Source organism: Typopeltis vanoorti, chromosome 15 (assembly GCF_054136105.1).
Source record: "Typopeltis vanoorti isolate ZY-2024b chromosome 15, IOZ_Tvanoo_1.0, whole genome shotgun sequence".
Taxonomy (NCBI): domain Eukaryota; kingdom Metazoa; phylum Arthropoda; class Arachnida; order Uropygi; family Thelyphonidae; genus Typopeltis; species Typopeltis vanoorti.
Window position 1 is genome coordinate 4,504,306 of NC_143563.1, and position 16,615 is coordinate 4,520,920.

The window sequence follows — 16,615 nt, forward strand, 5'->3', positions numbered from 1 at the left end:
TCAATACAGATATAAATTTCATAAGTAAAATTCACACCCAAGTGCGTAAAATAACTCAAAATGCCTCATTCCAATCCAATAACAAATCCGTGTCACCAACAGAAGTATATGAGATTTTAAGAAAACTAAATAACAAAAAGGCTCCGGGTCCAGATGGAATAACAAACAAGGTACTCAAGTTACTTCCTCGTAAAGGGGTTATGCATCTAGTAGCCATCATTAATGCCATCCTCCGGCTAAATTATTTCCCACAACGATGGAAAATTGCCGACGTTTTCCTAATTCCCAAACCTGGGAAAAATACACAGTTTCCTGAAAATTACAGACCAATCAGCTTTCTTTCATGCATAGGTAAGATAGCCGAACGTGCTATTCTCACACGGGTTCAAGAGGCAACAGATATCAACCATATAATTCAAGATGAACAATTCGGCTTTAGGAAATATCTCTCCACAACGCTACAAATTTACAGAGTTATCGAACATATAACCCAAGGGTATGAATGGCACCAACACACTGGCGCAGTTTTTCTAGACATCACTCAGGCATTTGATAGAGTATGGCATCATGGACTAATTTTTAAACTACACGAAGTTGGTATTCCATTGCCACTAGTGCTACTTATCAAATCATATCTACACAACAGAAAATTTAAAATAAAACTCAACGGTATCAGATCCACAGTGAGGAGAATCACGGCCGGAGTACCTCAAGGCTCTCTACTATCTCCCCTACTCTTCTCCATATGCATGGCAGATCTCCCCAAACTGTCTCCAGCTATCACTGCTCTGTATGCCGACGATACAATCATTATAGCCAGATCCCTCCGTCCACACCTGGCCACAATCAAGCTGCAGAGAGCAGTCAATGAATTGGAGGATTGGTACACCAAGTGGCGTATCGCAATTAATCCAAACAAAAGCTCTGCAGTACTTTTCACCAGATGTAAAGCAGAACCGAATACAAGCATACAAATGTTTGGTAAAATCATCCCTTGGCGCAATTCTACCAAATATCTGGGAATTCATCTTGATAGACGTCTAAACTTCAAGTCACATATGGATAGTGTTGCCACTAAGGCAAGTCAGACTATAGCACAGCTATATCCACTTTTGAACAGGAACAGCTTCCTAAGCATAAGCAACAAAATCTTACTTTTCAAATCGGTAATCAGACCGCAACTAACTTATGCCTCTCCAACCTGGGGTCACACGACTAAAAGCAACATCAACAGACTTCAGATAATACAGAATAAATGCCTAAGAATGGCATTTAATACCCCATGGTTCATCAGAAACATCCAGTTACATCAAGAAGCCAATCTTCCAGATATTAAGAGCTACATGACAAGCATTGCAGAGAAATTCTTCACAATCACAGATAATCACCCAAATCAGTTAGTTCGACAGGCAGCGGACTACAAGCCCTCAGATCGTTTCAAACATAAAAAACCGAAATCCTCCATCGCATGAGAAAGCTGATACAGCCTCAATGCTCACAATGAGCGGGTAAATTACCCATAATAATCTCATCACCCACAATCTAAAATCCAGATGAAGGGATAAAGAGTCAAGGACTCAGTCCATCAACCAATTAAGTTCAAGTTCAAGTTCAAGTAAATCTTGGTAGAGGTCGGATTGATTGAGGTGAGGCCGAGTTGAGATTAGTGAAAGTTAGAGTGAAGGTAAGGTAAGGTAAGGTAAAGATAAAGATTGAGACAGGTGATCAGAAATTTTAGGTAAGTAGGTAAGGTAAGGTAAAGGTAAAAGACTAGTCTTAATCATCATGAGCACTCCTCACGATGAACTAGACTTTAAGCAGCTACTTGCAATTTTCCGACATGTAGGAAACCTCCTACATACAAAATGGCCAGGTAAAGTAGAGCTCCATCAAATTCCGGAAGTCGAATCTGAGGACTATCAACCTTCAGAACCTCTCCCCACCACATCTCAGGATGAAACAAGAGACAACAACCCAGCCACAGATACTCAGACTCCGGAAGAACCAGACGACTACCAAACGGTGAGCAGAAAAAAGCGACGAAAAGAGACACCACCCGAAGACCCAGAACACCAGCCAATGGACACAGTGGCACAGATCAAAGAACGAGTCCCGCCGGTAATCTTACGAGACAAAAAACAATGGTCGAGAATTTCGGAGGCCATGAGAAACTCCGAGATTAAATTCAAAACAGCCAAAAACTCCGATGAAGGAGTCCGTATCCAGCCCGAAGGGACATCAGACTACCGTCGGCTAACAAAGTTGATGGACGAGCTAAAGACCCCATACCACACTTTCGAACTGAAAAGCGAAAAGAACCTAAAAGTTGTTATTAGAGGACTGGTAGAAGAAATCACGTCCGAAGAAATAGCCATCGACCTTAGATCTCAAGGACTGGAGCCCATAAAAATATCAAGAATGTACCGGGCAGACAAACGTCCCATGCCGCTGGTTCTCGTGGAAATTAATAAGGAACAAAGAAGGATTTACGATCTCAAAACAGTTTGCAATCTCAGGATTAAAACAGAACCACTCAGAAAGAAAGCAACAGCAGGACAATGCCATCGCTGCCAGAGATATGGGCATGCACAGAAACTGTGCAGAGCAGAGTACAAATGTGTGAAGTGCGGGGACAGTCACCCTACTCACACATGCTCCAAACCACGCACAACTCCAGCCACATGTGCAAACTGCAGCGGCCCACACCCAGCCAACTATAGAGGCTGCACTCTCCACCCAGATAACCTGGAAAGCAACAGAAAATCAGGCACTCCACCAGCTCAAAAACGTGCAACACCCCTTGAAGAAGATATCAATCAGCGAACATCACACAGTTCATATGCTGCAGCAGTCACCTCAAAGGCTAAATCAGCAGAATCTATGCCCAACAGTCAGAACACAGCTGCTATCCTTGCTGCCACCCTAGGGGAGATGCTAACGGCTTTTAGCAAGACCAACCCCAATCAGAGTGATACGAACAAGTTCTTAAAAAACACTCAAGTCATCTTCACAATGATAAGCAATGAATAATACACCTGGTTAGAACAACTTCATACAGATCGCATTTTGGAATGCCAACGGCCTAAACAACAAACTCCTGGAACTACAAGAATTTACAGCAAGACATAGAATAGACATCCTCTTAATCAACGAGACGCACCTTCGGCCCTGCGACAACCCCAAACTAAGGAACCACGCACTACTAAGGAATGACAGACTCAATGCCAGAGGAGGTGGAACGGCTATCTTTGTCAAAAAAGATACAATGAGATCAAGAAGACAACGACTACACACCTGGAAGAAACTGGAATTGAGATAAACACCAACAATGCAGGTAACCTAAAGCTATATTCAGTCTACAACCCTCCAGGCAAACCACTACTAGCCTCGGATCTCTCCCAGCTCCTCGACACAAATGAAGCAACAATTGTAGCGGGAGACTTAAATGCCAAACATCCTGCATGGAACAGTAGGAACTCCAACAACAACGGGAAGAGCCTACACACGTTCGCTATGAAAAGAAACATCATCATAGCAAGTCCCGCCGAACCAACACACTACGGACCGCTGGGAAGACCTGATGTGCTGGATATAGCCATTTTTAGGAACACCTCGCACCAATTCCAGTTACAGCTAGTCAATGATCTAAGCTCGACCACAATCCGGTACTACTAAGCCTAGGCGGGGAAACAGAAATCATCCCCAGGCAATCCTGCACAAATTTCAAAAAGCTGAACGCTATCCTCTGCAACCTCACAGCACCCGTTCCAACCATCTCCTCACCTAAAGAAATAGATACAACGATCAAAAAACTGGAAAGCACAATCCAAGCTGGCCTAGCAGCAGCTTCCACCGTTACCACTCCAGCTCAAGCCAACCTGCTTCCAGAAGAGATTCTAAAGCTCATCTGCAGCAAAAACAGGATCAGACGCCGTTACCATACAACACTATCCCCCCAGGATAGACAAGAGCTAAACAGGGCAACAAACCTTGTTCGATATGCGATCAAAGATCACAAAAACCAGCTGTGGGAGAAGAAGCTAAGCTCCTTAAACACCAAAGAGAACTCATTGTGGAAAATGACGAAAGCCCTTCACAGCGACCGCCCCAACATTCAGCCAATCCAGGGAGAAAGGGGCATGTCCTACCGAGACGACGAGAAAGCAGAAGCCTTCGCGGATGCCCTGGAACTGCAATTCAGCCCCAACTATGCGCATGCAGACTTGCACTTCATTGAAAAAATACACAGGCATGTCCGCTGTGCACTCCATCAAACCAGCAGCCAAGACAATACAAGCTATGCTACACCAAAGGAGGTACATCAAATCATCAAGAGCCTCAACAACAGAAAGGCCCCAGGTCCTGACGAGATTTCAAACCAAACCATAAAAGCACTCCCTCATAAAACAGTTATGCATCTAGTGGCGATCATCAACGCAATGCTCAGACTCAACTACTTCCCCACTCGCTGGAAACAGGCAGATGTAATCCTCATCCACAAACCCGGAAAAGCACCTCAATTCCCCCAGAACTACAGACCTATTGAATCTGGGAAAAATCGCGGAAAAGATAATTCTGAACCGCCTACAAAATGAAACGGACAAGATCGACCTAATCCCAAAAGAACAATTCGGATTTCGCAAAGGCCACTGCACAACCCAACAGGTCCACAGAATTATAGAATTCATAACTACTGGATACAACACACAGGTGCAATCTTCCTGGATGTGGCGAAAGCCTTTGACAAAGTATGGCACAAAGGCCTCATCCACAAACTATTAGCTGCAAAATACCCATTAAATCTAGCAAAAATCATAGAATCCTATCTGAAAGACCGAAAATTTCAAGTTAAGCTACGTGGCCTCAGATCCTCCATGAGAAGCATCACAGCAGGTGTCCCGCAAGGCTCCCTCCTATCGCCGCTACTCTTCAACATTTTCATCTCAGACCTACCAAACACAGTATCAACTACCACGGACTTCTATGCAGACGACATGGCAATACTGACCAGATCACTCAGGCCACACTTAGCCATACAACGACTACAAGACGCAGCAACAAATCTTGAAGAATGGTTTCAGAAATGGAGGATAGATGTCAACGCCGACAAAAGTACTGCCATACTATTCACAAGAAGGAAAGCAACCCACCACGGAGCAGTCACGATGTATAACACTGATATCCCATGGCAAAAAGAAGTCAAATACCTGGGTATCAAACTGGATAACCGACTCAGATTCAACTCCCACATCTCACATGCCTGCAACAAAGCCAACTCAGCAATAGCTCAACTCTATCCGCTACTCAACCCAAGAAGCAAAGTCAGTCCAGAAAACAAACTAACATTATACAAGACAATCATCAGACCCATATTAACGTACGGATCGCCGGCATGGAGCCACACCTCCCCCAGCAACATCAAAAGATTACAGGTACTACAAAATAAATGCCTCCGAATGATCTTCGACGCCCCGTGGTTTGTTAGGAATGCTCCCCTCCACCAAGACGGAAACATGCCAGACATACCTTCATATCTCAACCAGACTGCAACCAAGTACTTCGCCCAGGCATCACTCCACCCCAACCAACTCATTCGTGATGCATCAAATTATGATGAAAACGACAGATGGAGACACAAACGTCCGAAGGCAGCTCTGATCATCGCTTCACACGATTCTACACAGCCCTAATTCGGGCGAGCCATGCGCTCAAAAAAATTTCTCATATCGATAATCACAATCTAGCGATGAAGGGATAAAAGTCCAAGGGACTGACTTCCATCTCGCCATTTAAGTTAACAGTTAACAGTTAAATCTTGGTATTTCTAGCCTAGCTCTCACTGATGAGACCTTATTCGCCAAGACGTGAAAGACAGCTCCAGTTCGAAGAAGAAAGAACGTGTGCCTACCAGTCCAAAAGAGGATCCATTTCCCGCGGCTCGAAGAGAGAGCTCCATGCTCACTTTCTACAGAAGTACCTCGGCGTTGGTAAGACCTTTTTTCTTATTATTGGCTCTTTTACCCATTCTTTCTGGTATCTCTTCGCTTGTTGTGAGGGACACCGGGCGTTCCCCGACTTCGCCCTCCTTTACTTCCCCCCCCACCTTCTACAGCCCGTAGTTAGGTCTTCCCCCAACAATGCCATTATTCTTACCCAGAACTAGAACGCTTGGCATCGAAGTCAAGCGGCTCTCAGATGAGCGGACGTTAGTGAAAGCTTTGATTGATACAGTAGGGGCAGAAAACATATACGGTTTCACACCGTACTCAAAAGAAAGATTCCAAATTGTAGTCAAAAATGACCAAACAAGAAGCAAATTATTAGAGGGCTTCCCCTGTGCGGGACAAACGATCAAACCTTATTTAATAGGGAGTTTACGGAAAACGTTAAGAATAACTAGATTTTCCTTGGAATACCTGGAGAATGAAGACAACGTCAAGAAATTTTTTAGCCAATGGGGCGATATTATTAGTATCAAAGCATTTGAACATGCTGATTACAAAGGCTGGAAAACAGGCGACATTGAAATACAGATGGATATGAAAAAGGAAGTTCCCAACTTCATTTTAGTGGGCCAAACAAGGGTCATGGTTAACTACCCGGGTGTTAAAAGATTGTGTTTCCGATGTAACTTTGAGGGTCACCTAGGGGCAGAATGCCCAAAATTACAGTGCAGAAATTGCAAATCAACAGAGCACAAAATAGTAAACTGCACAGAAGCTTGTCTTAAATGTGGGGACTTGACCCATAAAGTGGACACGTGCTCGCAGAGAACACTCTCAGAAGCAGCTGGAGGGACCATAATACCGATCAGGGCTATACCCCTCGGTAAACCTGAGGTATCATCAGGGAGCGATTTTCCAGAGCTCCGGCAACAGACCGAAAAAGAAACACTAGCAGAAAACACAACCTCCATGAAACCCGTAACGGGTAAGACACCCAGGGCAACCCGCCACATCAAGGAAATAACAGCCAACTTCGAAACCCGCAGCAAAGAGGAAGAAGTCGTAACAACCAGCGCCCCAATAAAGCGCACAAGAGAGGCAGAAACAGAAGAGGCAAAAAAGGCTAAACAAAGCAGCCTACTCTCATCAGAAGATGAAATGGACAACATCCAAACTACAAGCCAATGCAAAGGCACCCAGCCCCTTGAGGAGGCGGTAACAAAGACAGGAAACCTATCCCCAGTAGCGGACCAACCTGCAGAACCCCATTCACATATCTGCAGCACGGACATTTATAGCGTCACAGAAATGGAATTTCAAAACGACCTCGTTATGGATATTCCAAACAGCTCCGATAGTGAATCACAGGTGGAACATGTAGAGCAACAAACAGACAACACCCCCCCCTTCTTCCAAATACCAACATGGATTTTAAAATTGCCACTTTAAACACCAACGGTTTACGCAACTCCTTCGCACAAAGCACTGTCTGGAAGCTAATGTTAAGGTACAAAATTAATATCCTCCTGATTCAAGAAACCCATTTTTATAAGCATTGGGACGTGGAGAACTTCTCGAGAAGCTACCCAGTCACCAGCTACTGGTGCTTTGGGGATGCTCACTCGCGAGGGGTGGGAATACTAATTCGCACCCCAATCGCGGGGGGGGTTCCTCAACGTCCAGAAGGACGCCATGGGACGTCTAATAACGGTAGACTGGAAGTACGGTGGCCGTACCATCCGGCTTGTTGCAGTATACGCCCCGAACAGCCCATACCACAGAAGCGGTTTCTTCTCTGCCCTTGAAAACTACCTCTTGGGAGCAGAACACCTAATAGTAGCCGGGGACTGGAATTGTGTGGAAGACACACGTTTGGACAAAGTAGGCGGGAACGCAAACTCCGGAACCGCCGCTCTAAAAAGATGCTGTGTAAATTTTGATCTCGTCGATGTCTGGAGGAGGAATAACCCATCGAAGGTAGAAACAACGTGGTGCCGCGGCCAGATATCGACGAGACTAGATAGGGTGTACGTGTCCCAAAACTTGGAACAGTATGTTCAAAGGACAGGTCACACCACAGCACACAACATGTCAACAGACCACAAATTGGTCATTTTAAAAATTACACTCCCAGAGGTTATGGAAACAGCCAGAGGTCCTTGGAGGCTTCCTCCTACCTATCCCAGTCTTTTTAGCGACCAGCTACAGAAACTCTGTGATGAATGAACAAACATCAACTGGGACTGGGAAAACTAGCTGCACTTTAAGTGGCAGGCTAAGGAACTGTTTCAAAAATGTGGGCGCGAAAGGGTCTACCAACAACGTAAACGGCTGAGGGATCTCTACAGGGAACTCCAATCCGTATGAGGAGAGGGGTTAGGCAAGGCTGCCCACTAAGCCCCCTTCTCTTTTCCCTAGCATTAGAACCCCTCATCAAAAGAATAGAGAACACCCCTGCAATTAATGGTATTCCACTGCCCCAAGTTTCCAAACAGTGCAAAATAGTAGCATATGCAGATGATGTAGTAGCCACACTCAGAGACTCTGAGTCTATCTGCATCTATCTTGACATACTGAAAAACGTCAGCATAGTCAGTGGTCTCCGAGTTAATGCACAAAAAACCAAAATCAAAAATTTTGGAAATTTCCATAACACCGGACTTCCCTACGGTTTAGCGCTGCATACGCAGCCGCTAACAATACTAGGAGTTCCCTTTTCTGAGTCGCTAGCTTGACCAGTTAAAAAATTACAGGAAATAAGTACGGAAAAGATAAGTCTATTCAAACCGACCTTTTTCTCCTTTTATGGCAGAGCCACAGTGATAAAAACAATCATTACCCCAATGCTGATGCACACAATCAATATCACAGGCATCACACTGCTACAAGAAAATCAATTATCCAAAAAACTCATAGATTTCTTCTGGAATGAAAAAACACATGAGGTTAAAAAACAATACCTGCAACTAAAACATGAAGAAGGGGGATAAGCTCTGCCTGATCTCAAAAGCTTGCTTTATGCAAATACATTCAAAACCGTACGGAAGGCCTTAAACTCAAACCATATTTCAGGCCTCCTAATTAGATAGTTTATAGGACTTTTCCTTCCCCTCTTTGGAACCACGGACTATGCTGGACCCCGTGCAAGGGTTGTGCCCAAGTGATACCGCACACTAGTAAAATCACTCACAGTACTTAGAGACAAAGGAACAGAAATCCTCACACACAAACCGAAAGCAGTATACTGGGATTTCTTCCAACTCTCCAGGCGTGATACACCAAACTTCGGGACAAACAATGAAATTCTCTTTAAAAACATCAAGAATAGCTGGGGACAGCCTTTTCATCGGGATTTGGCCTGGCAAATAGCTTATGGGCGGCTCCCGGTGAAACAGGTTAAATCTAGGTACGTACCCATTCCGTGTGATCCCTTTTGTGATGCCTGCCGGGGCGTGGAAACGGTGGAGCATTTCTTTTATTTTTGCCCACCAGCCCAACGCGTCTGGCAAAGACTGAGCACAGCACTGGGAATCCCGATGCTATCATTAGAAGAGGTCATACACTTGCAATTCCCGCCACCAGTCAACAAGACCCAAAAATTCGCCATTTTTTTAATTAACGTCTTAAAGTATCACATCTGGAAGGTACGGAAAAAATCCCAGGAACGGGACGCAAATTTAATGTACGCAGGAATAAGGAAAGGTTTCTTTTTTTACCTTCCTAAATTTCTTGCGCAAGAGAGACATCTACTAGGCGACTTTAAATTTGTGAACAAATACTGCAAACCACCGAAAATATGCTTTCTTATACAGGGACGCATCAAGCCCTGTATATTTCTTTAGTTTCTCCAAAACTCCACCTAACTCTCCCTAGGAAAAGTAACAACCACTCTGTTCTTCCTCGCCACAAAGCTTTCGCTGGCACGGTTTCCTTTACTCCAAATAAGGGGGGTAGATCTGAGAACCCAGACTGCGAGGCGGTGCTGCTCCTTGTGAGCGGCATCTCCCGGGCCAGTCTTCTACCTCATTCTATGTCCCAGTGGTACCAGGTCTGCAAGTTCCTTATTTTGTTCCCTTTCAGTTCAACTGACCGGACCTTAAGTCCTTTGATTTTTATGTAATTAAAAAAAAAAAAAAAAAAAAAGTTCTAACTGAAATTATTGTTTTCAAAACAGGTCAATGGATCTCCTTCATAGATAACTGACGAAATTATTAAGAATAAATTTATAAGTGAACTTTAGTCAAAATTTTTATGGTTAAATTTTCTTTTTTTTTTTTTAACAGATAAATTGAGAATATGTGTCACAGACCAATTAGCCATATAAGGCTAAACAGGTTGACTGAGGCCTCTTTTACCTCCTACTATCCTACTCTATCTTTCATTATTCTCCTCTCTTACTGTTTGTAATACTAGTAACATTACTGGCTTAACGGGTGAAGCAAAAGCTTTTCATATTCCCGGCTATCTTAACAGAGACTGTGAGTGGAAAGAGTTTATGAGCTATATAGCTCGCCCTGATTGGGCTAGGAGATTAATCCTCAGTGAGTGGGTTTAGGATGGCTTTAGGTCTTTTGTGCTTAGAATAGTCCGTTGCATCATAGTCAGCGGCCAGTTGGATCAGTCTGTTAGGATGCACACTTGCCTTTGAAAAGAATTTGGTTGCTATAGTCCGCATGAAGGTGTAAATATAGGGGACCTCCGTGTCGCGGTGCAGTTGGACAGTTCGGATGAACCATGGAGCGCCCAGGATCATTCTAAGACACTTGTTCTGAATGCGTTGTAATTTAATGATATTTGAGTTTGAAGTATGGCTCCAGGCCGGTGAGGCATAAGTGAGTATTGGACGAACCATCAGTTTGTATATGAGAACTTTGATTCTGGTGCTCAGTTTGCTGTTTCTGTTTATTAGCGGATAGAGCTGGGCTATGGTTTTGGATATGTTTGCACAGAGAGTCTTGATATGGGAGTTGAAAGTCAGTTTACTGTCCATTACTACACCAAGGTACTTGATCTCTGTTTTCCACTGAATTTTTGTGTTAAAGAGGAGAATATCTTCTTTGGGAAGCACTGATCTTCTCGAGAATAAGACGGCTACGCTCTTCTGAGGATTCACCTGGAGACGCCATTTGGCAAAATATTGCTCTATTTGCAGTAGGTTTTCTTGCAGTTTCTTGATGGCTAGGTGAGGCTTTAATGATCTGGCCAATATCGCTGTGTCATCAGCATAAAGAGCTTTAATTGAAGATAATGGGTTGTGTGGTATATCATGCAGGTATAAGGAGAATAGGATTGGTGCTAGTAAGGACCCTTGTGGAACTCCAGCCAAGATGTGTTTCTGTGAGGACACCACTCCACTTAGTCTCACTTGCATGCGCCTATCGCAGAGGTACGTCTTTAAGAGTTGAATGATTCCGATTAGGATACCGGATGATATAAGCTTGTATAGTAAACCATAATGCCAAACCTTGTCAAATGCACTGGCTAAGTCTAGGAAGACAGCCCCAGTGCATTGGCGCCAGTTAAAACCTGTGATGATATGTTCCACCAATCTGTGTATTTGTTGTGTAGTACTATGCAACTGTCTGAAACCAAACTGCTCCTCAGGCAGGATGTTTAACAGGAGTACAGAATCTTGAAGCCTAGTAAGAATTACCTTTTCAGCAATTTTTCCGAGATTAGAAATGAGACTGATTGGTCTGTAATTCTGTGGCAGAGTGGGATCCTTTCCAGGTTTATGAATTGGAACAACGTATGCCAATTTCCAGTAGGAAGGGAAATACTTGTAGTGAAGTATGGAGTTGATTATGTTTACCAAATGAACAATAGCTTTGCGAGGTAGAAGATTTATAACTTTGTTGGAGATGCCGTCGGGTCCAGGAGCCTTTTTATTTTTGAATTTCTGAATAATAGCATATATTTCAGCAGGTGAGGTGGGTGTGATTTGAGTAGAATGTGTGGGAGCAGACTTGAGTGAATATCTGACATTACGGTGTATCTTGTAGATATGACTAATGTCAAGGTGACTGTATGCAGGTTTGCATTGATTTTCAAGATGATTCGCTATTGCCTCAGCTTTATCAGCATCGGTGTGGATGAGACCTGAATCTGTTTGCAGAGGGGGAAGAGGTTTATTTTTGTTCTTGATCTTTCGGATAAGATTCCATACAGAGTGGCTGTCAGCGGAGATGGAGGTCAGTTTTTCTTCCCAGAGTTGAGTTCTATGAGCTGCGAGTGCATCTCTCACTGCAGAATTTAACCTATTTAAGATCCGTTTATCTTGTGGCGCCCTAGTGTTGTGGTATCTTTTTCTAGCCTTATTTTTTTCCCTAATCAGATTCATAGTATCTTCAGGCAGGTGGTTGGACTTGTGGGTGGTTGCAGGGGTAGTAACTGCTGTACAGGCTGCTGTAATCTGTTCTGTTAGATTTTTGACAGCTATGTCAATTTCCTCTTTTGATTTAATGATGGGAACAGGTCCAATATATTTCGGGAGCATCTTGGAGAGCCTTTCCCAAGGAATAAATGAGTGAGGGGGTGGGGATGATTTTTCAAGATTTCCTAATTTTAACCTTATTGGATTATGATCTGATGATAAATCATTGATTGTTATTAGATTGTATTGGAGTCTGATGTGCTGCAGTATGGCTATGTCCAATACATCGGCCCTACCATAGGTGTTGTGATGGGTGGGATCAGCTGGGCCTATTACGTGAAGGTTGTTGAAATCAGCATAATTCTGTAGTATCTGTCCATTTTTGTTAGTGGAGTGGCTATTCCAGGTAGAATGCTTGGCATTTAAATCACCTGCCACAATGGTAGGCTCTCCAGTGTCAAAGATGGCGTTCAAATCAGAAGGTAGTAGTGCTTTTTGTGGTGGATGGTATGCTGCAAAAATTTTTAATTTGCCTACTGAGCTCGTGAGAATCTCGATGCCAGTGATCTCAAGATTGGAGGTAGTAGGAATGTTTATGGAGTGATGAGAGATAAAATTTTTGATGAAAATTGCCGTGCCTCCACCTCTGTGGGTTGATCTGTCAGTTCTATACGACTGATATCCATAGATTTTGGGATTGTCAGCTGGTCTTAGATGCGTTTCATTTATTAGTAGAACATCTGGCCGATGTCTGTGGGCAAAATTTTGGAGTTCTAGGATCTTATTTCTTAAGCCGTTTGCATTCCAGGCTATTATCTCTAGGGCTTCTGGTTTTAATTTTTTACTGTTCATTAGTGAGCGCTGAAATTATAACTTGAGTATCTTTTAGAAATCTGTTAGTAGAACTTTGTGAAGGATTAGATCTGCTGAAATCTAATAGCATATTTGCCAGGGACGCAGTAATGATAGCTGTCATATTTGGGTGTGATGTTGACTGTTGTAGGGATGTCTGTTTAGGGCGGGTTACATCCACATATGTCCTGGGCTGCCAGCTTAGAGTCGTTTTTTGAGGGACCTCAGTTTTCAACAGATGGGCTTCTGAGTTTTTATTCTGTACTTTAGGAGACTGTGAAGTAGCCGCAGATGTAGGCGAGCTGATGGAAGGAGAGAATGGTCCCTCTTCAGATTTCCTGTTACGTGGATTGTACAGACATCCTCTGTAGTTGGATGTGTGAGGACCGCCACAATTGGCACATTTAGCAGGGGTAGATTTTGATTTAGAACAGGTGTTGGTTGGGTGACCAACCCCACACTTCAAACATTTAAATTCGGCCCTACACATCTTCTGGGCATGCCCAAACTTTTGACATCTATGGCATTGCCCAGTAGAAGCTCTCCTCCTTAACGGTTCTACCGAGATTTTTAATCCACAGATGGTTGTCAAGTCATATATGTGTTTATAGGTTTGACTGATCTCGATCAGCACTAATGGCATTGGAGTCTTGTCCCTCCTGGTCATCCTGCTGACCTTGATAGGTGGTAAATCATTTGAGTGCAGGTCTGTGGTGATTTCATCGGTGGAGACATCCTCAGGCACGCCTCTAATCACAACCTTGAGATTTTTTTTCCGAACCGAGTGAGAAAGTATGGTACTGAATTCCTCTGGAATTTAGTTCTGCTGTTAACCTACGATAGTCTGTGACAGTTTTAGTGCGAATTTTTACACCATCTGTGATATTCTTTGCATTGTTATATGAGATCTTCAGGTTGTTCATTATGCTCTTTAGAGTCATCCATTTGTTCTTCTCACGCAGGATAATCGGGGGGATCTTTTCCCTTGCGGAGGTAGGTGAGTCTGGGGCAGAGCCATCTTCTTCCATGACATCTATAATTGGTGTTTCGGAGGTCACAGTTTTGCGCTTTTTGCTTGCGCGAACCTCCTGAAAATCAGTGTGGTCAGTACGGGAATGATCTTCAGCCGTTGTGGTTTTTTCCGTAGCGTTGTCTTGGAGTAGTTCAAGAAGTTGAACGTCGTCCGTATCAACTTCTTGGATTTCATGAACTACTACCTTACCTGGCCATTTTGTGTGTAGCAGATTTCCAATATGCTTGAAAATAGCCAGGAGCTGTTTGAAGGTGAGTTCCTCGTACGGCAGGTCTGTGGTTGGACCCACATTTTGTTCTGGATAACAGGACATGCTTTCCATTTCTGTCTACCGTATAGTGAAAACAGGTAGTTTCTAAAATAACAACTGATGTAATGAAACAATGGCGATGCTGATGGCAGTAGGCCTAGCGTATCGCCGTTGCTTCGGAAAAAAGGTTAACTTACCTACTGAATTAGTTTTTATGAGCCTATACAAGAACCAAACCGGTTGACTATATCAGTAGGACTATTCACTGTCAGTAAAAATATTTGTCGAGTTCATTAAATCACATTTTATATCAAATATCAGAATCGCGAATCAGATGTATGAGCACTAGGCAGGACGCCATCTTCAAAAATCCCTCTCTTACTGTTTGCTGACCCTCAGCATGCTTTATTCTCCAAAGTCCGATGATGAGAGACATGAACTCCCATTCGACCTTTTTTTCAGCGGCCCTGAGAGAAAGCTCCATGTTCCAGTCCTTCTTCAAACCTGTTCCAGCGGATTCCAGCAACAGTTTAGGAGAACCGAAATGAGAGCTCCGATTGAAGTCCTGCCTTGGTAAGATTCCTTTGTTCTTTTTGTGGTTTTTTTTTAGGCCTATACACGGCATGCCGCTATTTTATAGGAATAGACTATCTTTGGAAAGTCTTCTTCCTTTCTTTCGTTAAATAATGTCTTCGGTTTTACCGAGGGTAAGAACCCTCGGGTTCGAAATAGATACTGGTATTCACCAGAGGACGTTTGCGAGGGCTATTATTGACTGCATCGGGGCAGACAATATTTCCGGTTTCACCCCTTATGGGGGGGGGGGTTTCAAGTTGTATGCAAAGACGCTGCAACTAGAGAAAAACTTCTGAAAGGAGTCGAGTGCGAGGCAAAAATGTTTCAACCTTTTGAGGCAGGAAGCTTTGTCAAAAGAGTAAGAATAGATCGTTTTCCGCTTGAATACTTAGAAGAAGACAATGACATCATAACTAAAGTATTCTCGAAATGGGGAGCTGTTCGGGATATCGAAATTGGCACAGACGCTTATATAATTTTTTATTAAAACAAAAATATTTTTTAATAGATAAAATTTTTGTTCATCGCTAAAATATTTACACATATATATAGAATAGTTTTCTTCAGTATAATATTACAAAATTTTTCAACATTGGATTTCAGTTAATTTTTAATAACATTCTTTGCCTCTGTATTGTGCATTTACAACGCGTGTTCGGATATTAACAGTGCTGATTATACAGTTTTTTTTTCTTGAGTGAATTGCTAATATAATAATAATAGTTTGGGAGGCATTTCTGATTTCTTCCTCGAAGCTTTGCAGAGCTTATCTGAGGAAGATAATAGATGATAGATGGTGGTGGGTTAATGGTTATGTTCCTATATGTTTGCAAGCCAGGTGTTGATTTTAATATTCGTTGATTTTTTTTTATTAATAATAATAAATTATTACATCCTCAGGGGCTCACTTTAGTGAGTACGGGCGTGGCAAACCCGAGGTACCTGATGCTGGATCATATTATCTGTAGACTGGTCCCTCCTCTTTCTCTCTTGCTTCTGTCTTTCTTCTCTTCTTGCTCCTTCCCCCGAATGCTATTAGAGTATTCGAGGGGAATCTTTCCTATTTTGCTTGTTTGTCATTTCGTCTTGTGCTAACAGGACATTATCAAACACTCTAACATGATCAGGCCATCAAAAAATGTTCATACCTCATCGTCCGTCGCGCGGGTTACCAAGGGACGCGTTCGGGTTTTAAGCAGAGGGAGCCGTTCGAAAAATATGTTACAGGTTCCCTTAGATACCACTCCTCAGCACTCGGCTGGAGGAAAATCCATCAATGGGCCCGCTACCCGTTTGGGGAGGTGTTTAGGGGAAGTGCAAAGAAATGGTTCGGCAAAAGGACGGAAATGGCAACGACAACGGCACCAGAATATGCCTTTAGGCAACTGGAACATCTTCTCTCTGACAGGGAAGGAGTTGGAACTGGTCGATGAAGCCAACGCTAACGGCTAGACGTAGTCGGGCTTTCTTCGACCAAGAGGAGAGGCTCTGGAACTGTCGACCTGGATAAGGGGTGGAAGCTCTACTACTCTGGTGTGAGCCCGACAATGTCGGCTCAGGCTGAACTACAATGCGTCGCTGAACTG

General features: G+C 43.4%; 1 protein-coding gene across 1 annotated transcript; it reads left to right on the plus strand.

Moving 5' to 3' along the window:
* Positions 1-427: 427 nt before the first annotated feature.
* Positions 428-14,976, plus strand: LOC150098317 (uncharacterized). Its single transcript, XM_090405295.1, has 2 exons — positions 428-5,987; positions 14,916-14,976. The coding sequence occupies exon 1, from the start codon at positions 1,786-1,788 to the stop codon at positions 3,028-3,030; it is 1,245 nt and encodes a 414-aa protein (XP_090261421.1). The 5' UTR covers positions 428-1,785; the 3' UTR covers positions 3,031-5,987; positions 14,916-14,976.
* The last annotated feature ends 1,639 nt before the right edge of the window (positions 14,977-16,615 follow it).